Source organism: Stylophora pistillata, chromosome 4, assembly GCF_964205215.1.
Source record: "Stylophora pistillata chromosome 4, jaStyPist1.2, whole genome shotgun sequence".
NCBI lineage: Eukaryota > Metazoa > Cnidaria > Anthozoa > Scleractinia > Pocilloporidae > Stylophora > Stylophora pistillata.
In genome coordinates this window covers 40588643-40598451 of record NC_142522.1, presented here as the reverse complement: position 1 = coordinate 40598451, position 9809 = coordinate 40588643, and the positions used below count along the sequence as shown (strand labels likewise).

The 9809-nt window shown below is 38.6% G+C and overlaps 1 protein-coding gene across 1 annotated transcript in view; it reads left to right on the top strand.

Annotated features, from left to right (window-relative positions):
* The window catches only part of LOC111330038 (transmembrane protein 115), a 5585-nt gene extending 2226 nt beyond the window's left edge, over positions 1 to 3359 (top strand). Inside the window, exons 6-9 of the mRNA XM_022934826.2 lie at positions 1 to 46; positions 466 to 665; positions 1173 to 1325; positions 1931 to 3359. The exon at positions 1 to 46 is cut by the window's left edge and continues 66 nt beyond it. Of these exons, the coding sequence (XP_022790561.1) occupies positions 1 to 46; positions 466 to 665; positions 1173 to 1325; positions 1931 to 2129 (598 nt within the window). The 3' untranslated portion in view covers positions 2130 to 3359. The remainder of the gene's footprint in view (positions 47 to 465; positions 666 to 1172; positions 1326 to 1930) is intronic.
* The last annotated feature ends 6450 nt before the right edge of the window (positions 3360 to 9809 follow it).

The window sequence follows — 9809 nt, the reverse complement described above, 5'->3', positions numbered from 1 at the left end:
ACCTGAACAGGAAGTAAGCTTGTCCTCAATTGGCCTTCGTGTCAAGGTTGGTTTTTCATTGCCCATTTACTTAGGTTGCGATAAATTTTAAATGGGGGCCAGTAGTAAGATTGATGTTTCTCTTCAGAGTTCACCCTGTTTTCAACACTTTCTTCTAGGATGACTATGTATACATGTGTGCTGATGGAAAATTAAATTTCATTTAAGCTTCAGTGAAAATGTTGCCAGAGCAGCACCCTTTTTGAACTATGTTTTTTTAATATTCTTCAGCTTGGTACAGTTTGCATTCATATTGGTGTCCAATTAAACCATTTCTCTCAACATTCTTTTGAGAACTGCACCAATAAATAAAACATGTTAGAAAGGGAAAAAAAAGAGGTTGTCCTGCAAAGTCACCATAAATAGTAAGTTACAAGTGATGATGAGAAAATTTATACTTTTTATGATTTATCAATTTTTTTGCAGCATGTGCCATCTTTAGTTGTTCTTGTATACAGCATCCTGTGCATACTCGGTGTTTTTCCCATCATTCTTCTGGTCATGGTTCTATCAGGAACAATGATTGGCTGGGTTTATTTGAGATTTTATCAGCCTCGCGGCAAAGGGGTTAAAGGAGACCTGAGTGAAAGTTTCTCCTGTGCGAGCTTTTTCCCAGAGGCTGCACAGTAAGTGAACTGTTATAAGTAGGTACCTTACATGTAATTCAACTAATCTGACTTTTAACTTCCAAAAATGAGTAGCATTAACTTTTACTTACATTATTGATACATTATCCAGCAAAGATGTGATGAGAAGTATTAAATATGAGGGCTCTTAGGGTTCAGTGGTTGTGGCCAGCTTACTATATGTTCCCTGTTGCTTAGTGGAAAATCGTTCAACCTTTGTGAAACTCAGGAAACCTTAAATGCCTGAAACATTTCTTGAATGTTGTTGTTGTGACATCAAGGACAACCAATCAGGTACAGGAAAATTTAACTGAAGGCAGAAACACTTATTAATTTGCTGGTTGTTTGATTTGCTCTCGTTTCCTTATAGTGACTGGCCAAATCATGATAAACATTCCAGACATATTTCTGTTTTCTGGTTTTCTGAGTTGATAGTAGCTGTCTTCTTGAAATTTGTTAGGAAATGAATTTTGATAACAGCTATGCTTTCTTTTGTTAACTCACAAGGCCACCAGTGAGGACAATATCAACAATTATATTCAACACAATGATTCGTTTGAAAGTGTGCCACAAACCTATTAGAACATATGATGTGGGAGCACCATCAGCAATAACAATCAGTTTACCAGGAATGGATCCAGCTGATGCTGAAAGAAGAAGGTACAGTGCTTTTTTCTGGTAGATGATAGTTTTGGGTGCTGCCTAGCAGTTGATTCACGAAGTTGTTGACAAGGTACATGAACATGCAGAGGGAGAAATGAAGAAAATCAGAGAGAAAATTACAAACAAACTGGTCAAGTAAATATCAGAAAACTTGTTTAATTCTTAAATTCTTTATTTTAGTAGAAGTAAGTGTAAATTCAAATGCAAATGGGCTTTGTCATATGCTGTATTCATGCTCTTCATCTATCAGCTGATAGATATTGAGTAGATAAAGTGACATTTTACTGATATAACTAATTATTACTGGGGATATTTAAATTTCTCATTAAGATGTTTGAAGAGACTCTTTACTTATTTCGAGGACACTGACGGATATTTCAAGCTCTTTCTACAACCATAGACACCTTACCATTGGTTGTGTATTTCCAACGAATTTAATGTAACCTTCCCAAACGTCACTCCATTTCAATCTCCTATTCTCAGAATACTCATCCGCTAAGTCTCTTGCAAAGTTGTTGTGAATACACTTTTTTGTCGAAGCAAAGAAACTGACAGATTTCACAGACTTAAACTACAAACGCTGCTTCTTTTTTCTTTTTCAGACAAAAGGCTCTGAAAGCCTTAAATGAAAGGCTTCAAAAATTGGAGCAGTCCACCAGTTGGCCTTCTCTTGATGGACCAGAAGGAAAAGACAGTCCACAAAGTCCAGGTGCTGTGGAAGAGGTGCCTGAAATAGTGGTTGATCAGGGTACATCAAAAAGGACCGAAGGAGTGCCAAATGGTTCAAGCGTCCCGACGTAACAGATGGAGTTTGCTCTGGCAGAGTTGTTCAAAGTACAGTTGAGTTTAATTCAGCCCCTGTAACATTATGCAGTAAACCCTGGAATAGTGCTAGATAGCTTTTGATCAGCCTGGCCCAGTTTTTGACTTTGATTAAACGTATATAAGTAGTTACCAATACTCAACTGATGTACTCCGCTCTGGGTGAGGGTAAAGTCACTAGTTAGGTAAAATATGCAGACACTGCAATAAAGATAAGCGTTCAGGTCAACTCCGTCAAAGCCTATAGTGGATGTAGTTCACAAGGGGCAGACACAGTTTAAAGAGTCATTCTGCATGGCTTTGAATCTTACAGCACAGGTGGATGTACAAATTTTAAAGGAGATAGAAATTAAACTACGGACTGAGTATTCGTTTTTGTCAGCGGAAGAAATCTATTTTACGAACGGGTTGGAAAGAGAATAAGCCATGGCGAGCTATCGGTTTAATGAAGCGTTATATGTTAAATTTTGTCTTGTTTACAGTGTTATTGAATGAATGACCGTTTCATTAAAGCTATGCATATGGTATGATGATAGTGCGCCTTTCAATTGTGTGTCGCTTGAACAAAACCAAAGAAATTAAACGACTAGTCAAGACAAAGGTAAATCTTACCAAGAGCCATTGAGAACTTAAAGTAAAAAGGGGGAAAAGCGCGGGAAAACGCCAACGACCAGGGTTAAGTTTAGTGTGTGATTGGTTGAAAGGGTAGCACGCATTTTCTCGATCGACCGCAAAACGAGGTAAAGCAAGAGCGTTGTTCAGATTACTTTCGACACTCAGGGAAAATTGGCTCTATTCTTTGTTCGTTTATTTATGTATTTATATTTTATGCATTAATTGTAGAATAATGGGAAATTTGGCGACAATAAAGGACATGGCGAAAACAAAAATTATGAATGAAAGTGTAAATGTAAACGAATCACAGCATAGCGCTTCCCTTTCAGGAGTTATCGATACGCTACCGAGCTTTTTGCTGGAAGGGTTTTGAAGTTTCAACAACCTAAGAGGAGAAGCGCTTTCTGAAAAGCGATTCTCGTATTTTCACGAATATCTATAGCCAAGCTTGGTTGGTTGGGAGATGCGGATGTGAAAATCCGCAAAACGCTTAGTGAAGTATTTATAAACGTACCTTAAAGATAGTTATGAAGAGAATGAACAAGAGTTAGCCTAGTAAAAGGAAATGTTATAAATAAAATAATGAAATTTATGTGAATTTATCAGATTAGGCCACTTGTAAATAACTTACTTTGTGAAATGCTCAACTTTTAAGCCGGTTCACTGACCGAGATTTCAAGCTACAAATTGATAACCCAGAATAGCAGATACCATTACAGTAGCTGGGCGGATTGCGTGACTGTTAACCTTTCACTCCCATGAGTGACCAAAACAGAATTTCTCCTAACAATTCTATATGATATCAAGCAAGCGAGTGATGAGAATAAAGGAAAATATGAATTAAGGGATTATTAGTTGATCCAATGACAAATTCTCCAAACTAACATCATAGCAACTGTCTGACAGACAGTAAGGAGAATTACTAATGAGATCTTGGAAGTGAAAGGGTTAAGTGACAGTTTTGAGCGATGGACCGCGAAAATGGAAGGGAAGCTAACCTGCTAAGGGATTGGGAAAGAATAATCATCGCTTCTCATTTTCGCACTTTGATCATCTTCATTGGGCGCTCGAAAATCCTCCAGCTACATAGATGATCCCAGATAAAGACATCTCTTATCTGATCTGATCTGTTGTTATCGCGACATGCCGAATGAACGAGCAGAGATAAGCACAAGGGGAAGGAAGAGTAGTGTTCGAGAAGAAGAGTACTTCTCATCTCACGCATGACAGACCTTACTTGCTCTGCTTATTTGCTCTGTTTACTTGCTCTGTTTACTTACTCTGTTTACTTGCTCTGTTTACTTACTCTGTTTACTTGCTATGTTTACTTACTCTGTTTACTTGCTCTGTTTACTTGCTCTGTTCACTCTCCCTGTTTACTTGCTCTGCTTATTTGCTCTGTTTACTTGCTCTGTTTACTTACTCTGTTTACTTGCTCTGTTTACTTACTCTGTTTACTTGCTATGTTTACTTACTCTGTTTACTTGCTCTGTTCACTTGCCCTGTTTACTTGCTCTGCTTATTTGCTCTGTTTACTTGCTCTGTTTACTTACTCTGTTTACTTGCTCTGTTTACTTACTCTGTTTACTTGCTATGTTTACTTACTCTGTTTACTTGCTCTGTTCACTTGCTCTGTTCACTTGCCCTGTTTACTTGCTCTGCTTATTTGCCCTGTTTACTTGCTCTGTTTACTTACTCTGTTTACTCTCTCTGTTTACTTACTCTGTTTACTTGCTATGTTTACTTACTCTGTTTACTTGCTCTGTTTACTTGCTCTGTTTACTTGCCCAGTTTACTTGCTCTGCTTACTTGCTCTGTTTACTTGCTCTGTTTACTTACTCTGTTTATTTGCTCTGTTTACTTACTCTGTTTACTTGCTATGTTTACTTACTCTGTTTACTTGCTCTGTTTACTTGCTCTGTTTACTTGCTCTGCTTATTTGCCCTGTTCACTTGCTCTGTTTACTTACTCTGTTTACTTGCTCTGTTTACTTACTCTGTTTACTTGCTATGTTTACTTACTCTGTTAACTTGCTGTTTACTTACTCTGTTTACTTGCTCTGTTTACTTGCTCTGCTTATTTGCCCTGTTTACTTGCTCTGTTTACTTACTCTGTTTACTTACTCTGTTTACTTGCTCTGTTTACTTACTCTGTTTACTTGCTCTGTTTACTTACTCTGTTTACTTGCTCTGTTTACTTGCTCTGCTTACTTCCTTTGCTTACTTCCTTTGCTTACTTGCTCCGTTTACTTGCTCCGTTTACTTCCTCCGCTTACTTACTCTGTTTACTTGCTCTGTTCACTTGCCCTGTTTACTTGCTCTGTTTACATGCTCTGCTTACTTGCTCTGTTTACTTACTCTGTTTACTTGCTATGTTTACTTGCTCTGCTTAGTTGCTCTGTTTACTTGCTATGTTTACTTGCTCTGCTTACTTGCTCTGCTTTGCTTAATTAAAAAAAAAAAAAAATGAAGCTTAGCATGACCATTCGAAACTCCAATAAAGCGAAAAAGGAACAAGGGGTTGGCTGTGTTAACGGATTGCAAACTGTTCTAAGAGTTAAACCAATAACGGAACCGGCCATGCGGTACACAGATCTAGACATCATGAGTGTCATTGTATTTTAGTGGGAAAAATAAATGGACTCAACTTAATTTGAAGCAACTCATCATTGAAGCCCAATTAATAAAGAGCTCGAAGACCCAACAGGAGATAGTTTGGATCTGCCAGTTGTTTATGAGCTTTGAATACCAGGCCATTGTTACTTTCCTTGGGTCGACAGTCTCTGAATTCCCCTCGCGCCATAAAAAAGTTAATCAAGCAGCAAAAGAACCTTGGTAAGAATCAGATTTAAACAAATGTAGTCAACAAATCAAAATGGGTTTACGCACTGGTCAGATTACCAAAAGGCTAACCTGGAGCAGAGCTTAACGTTCACCGACTTTAAAAGTCGTTGTCGAAGTCCAGTCAAAGTGAATAAATCAATGGGAAATCGTCTTTGTTAGAGGGCTTTTTTTTCGATCGAGTGTCGTAGAACCAAAACCAAGTTAAGATGAAATCACAATGGCCTATCAGAAGAAAAGGAAAAACCTTGGAGAGCCAATGAGAACTCACACTAAATCTAAAGGCGGGAAAACTCGGGCAACCAAGTCTAGATTGGTGTTAGTTTTGCATCTGATTGGCGGAGAGTGTGGCGCAAGCTTTCTAGACCAATCACAGAACAAAGTATAGTAAAACCCAGGCAATTCGGAAGCGTAGTTGAAAGAATTCAAGCAACACTCAGTTCTCATTTCAGGACACGCTAGCCCTATTGAACTTGTGTCTCTTTAAACACGCTTCAAAAACGGAAACGCGCGTTTGGTTTCTTACAGTTTAGTCAAACACTCCAAAATTCATTGAAACACAAATTAACGGGATTTATTCGTAGTCTGTAAATCTTAGAAAAGGAGAAATTCTACGAACTTTTTAATCCAGAGTTGAAAATAGTGTAGAAAAACTAATTTAAGGTTAGAAAACATGCAATAAGTGAAATGTTTCTTGAATTGAGGCGTTTCCCTATTGAGTGAGCAATTTGTCAGCTAGTTAAATTTTATGCAAATTTTTGTGGTAATCAAAATGTTTGAATACACTGAACCCTAAAAACTATCGTCTGCGTTCTTGACCTGCATAGGAAAAAGAGAGGGATAGGTGAGTACGACTGCTAAGACGGAGGAGAGCACGACGCGCTATCTTCCTTCATTGAAAACTGAGTTTTACTCACACTATCCTGCTCAAATAACCTTTCACCTTTGACTCCACTTTGAACACCGGTCACGCGGGTTGTTTTTGCATTTTGAGTCTTGAAAAGTAAAAAGGAGAAGTTACGTTTTGCATTGCAATTAATTTTTCATTGCAAGGCTTGGAGGTTGCATTTTGAGACTGGTAGGAGAAGAAAGGTGCGGAAAGTATCAAAAAATCGAGTTCCGCAAACAGGAAATATGCGAACTCTCTATATATTAACAAACATGATATCAAAGTCCTTCTCCCGCACAGACTATGTGGGTTTCTCGTCCCGTTTATTTATGATTGGATAAAATATATTACCACTGTGCGACACCATCGTCTCAGTTTATTTTTCTCTTAAATGTACACCATTATACAGAAGTTTGCTAAGCGTACCGACTTTGAACCTTAAAAGGTAAGACAGACGTCATCGAAGAAGCGTGTCAAGTTTTTTAGATTAACTTGAGTCTCTAGTTCTTATTATCTGGCAGAGTCTGCTGGTTGAGATTGGTAAATTATCTTTATTGATTTTTTTAATAGAAATGACATTTGCGTGACTTAAGATAATTGGACAGAGGGTTAGGGTGGCAGTATTCAACAGATTGACCCTCAGTTCTTAGCCTCCCACAAGACAACAAAGTCTACATTGAATTCCACCTGCAGAAGATAATCTGAAGTGTTGCAATCTTTGGTCTCAGTACACTTTAAAGAGAAATTCTTCTATAATACACAATGTACAGGCACTCAGTTGCTACACTACAGGAGGTACTCAATAAACACTCGAGCAGTGACAAAGAGGTGTATTATAACAAAAGATGCGAAAGACTAAACAATACTGTATTGTTTATTTTTCAGTTAAATTACTCCTTTTACAAATTAAACTCCTTTTGAACAAATATCCCATTAGGATGATTCCCTTTCAGATATAGAGGTTATTTCTTGTATTCATGGCAGCTATAAGGTTGCCAAACAGAAAAACTGGCCACTGGAAGGCAATGGTGCGAAATCTACCCGAAGCCATTTCTGTCGTTCAAAAAAGGTATAGGATTTCTATGAATTTTGCTTTTAGATGAGCGGAAAAGAGTTTACTAACTACCTCCTCGTTAAAACGGTGAAAAGGTTGAAAATATTAACATGTCAAAGCGATAAGCAATCAAGGCCATAAACATAACTGAGAAAGTAAAAAGTGTCAAACATGCACAACAGTAACTATACATTTGCGGTAAACAAGGAGAAATAAGTTTGAATTACATTTTAAGGGTTCTGCCATAATAGTGTTCTTTTATTCCAGTGTAAGGTTTACACTTTGGCCGACTGATATGTGTTTTAATAACAATAACAGCGCCACAGTATTCAGTGTTACCTTTACCCAGGTGTCTCTACGGGAGGCGGCCGCTATCTGTGAGGCTTCCCTTCAATGTCGTGCTCTTCGTGAGAAGCCAAGCAATGTTTTGTTCCATTGCTTTTCGATTCTAGATATCATTTTAAAGTATTATGACCAAGGGTTTCGTTCCCCGAGTATTCCTATCACCGGGAACAATTTTATTCGGTCATATTTCTTTAGTCTTGGATGAGATTTGGAGCCTTTAATGGCTTGGAAATTGCTTTTGACGACGTTTTGTGCCGAAATACCTGTTTCCTATAACAAAAAAGAAGAATGACCAATCTGGACTTTACTAAGTTCTACTGCCTTTTATTTCTTTTGAGAAATTTTATTCATTTTTAATTTGGAAAGAATAACCAACGCCATAAAAAAAAGTGAACTTCCAATTTATAGAAAGACCTTGCCTACAAAATAAGAGAATGTCTTTTTAATGCTTCACGCATCTATTTAAAGTGCGCTGGAACTGGCTAAGGATTTAAGTTCACTCCTTCGAAAAATAATTAACAATTATTCCACGAGCGCGCGTTGGATATGAGATGACGCGTTTTCTTGCGCGTTTGGAGAGATATTGCCTGGTATTGACTGGTTATTTCGACTTGTTCATTCAACCTTGTGCATTAGGTTATATACCTATCAACGTAACTCCTGTCTGATCTTTTCAATGTTCTTTTTTTATTGCACTGAGTTTTCCAAGCGCAATGTTAATCTTAGTTCATTAATGTTTCTGATGGGCCTGAATTTCTCGGTTAAAAGAAGAAAAATACGATATTATTTAAGGAACTAATCCCTTTGAAAATAACGCCCATTATTACACGACTCGGGAAGTCAGAGGGCCAATAAGTAAAAATCAACCAATCAAAATGCTCTATTGCCGGTCAATATTCTCTCAGTATTGGACCGGGCACTGTCCCGAATGATACCGCACTTGTGTCCCTTTGAAATTCAGTCGTGTGATAAATCTCTTATTAACCAAGCTTGCTCGGGACCGTACTGGAAGAATATCGGCCCTCGGTCTTTTTTGTGGAAACTATCGGGGAATATCTCTGCTCTCCATCGCTGGGAAATTACTAGCCAGGATAGTAAGCTACCGATTGAGTTCACAGACAGTGGGATGTCTACCAGAGACTCAGTGTGGGTTTAGGCCAAGCCGTGGAACAGTAGATATGATCTTTGCTGCACGACAAATCCAAGAAAAATGCCAAGAACAACATAAAAACCTCTACATGGCATTCATTGACCTAACGAAGGCTTTCGACACCGTACACAGACCAACTCTATGGAAAGTCCTGCGCAAGGTGGGGTGCCCAGAGAAGATCATCAACATAGTGCGTATCCTTCATGACGGCATGAGAGCCTCTGTACTAGTTGATGGAGAATACACACAAGACTTTGAGGTGAAAACTGGAGTCAAACAAGGATGTGTCTTGGCACCTACCTTGTTCTCGGTCTTTCTTACTGCAGTCTTACACTTGGCCAGGGAGGATATGCCAGCGGGAATAAGACTCAGGTACAGGTTTGGTGACATCTTCAACCTGCAGCCAAAACCAAGACTTCCGTCACCTCAGTGTGTGAACTGCAGTACGCAGACGATAACGCCATTGTAGCCCACACGGAAGAAGATCTTCAACACGCAATGAATGCATTTAACAATGCCTACACTGCAATAGGCCTTAAACTAACTGCCAAGAAAACACAAGTCCTCTATCAGTAACAACCTCTGGCCCAACTCAACCAAAAACCAGACGCCTCCATCAAGGCCAATGGACAGACTTTGGAAAACGTGGAAACTTTCAACTACCTGGGAAGTAGCCTGTCATCCAAAGCCAATATTGATGCTGAAATCACCCGAAGAATACAAGGAGCTGGAAACGCTATTGGAAAGCTACAGACTCGCGTCTTTA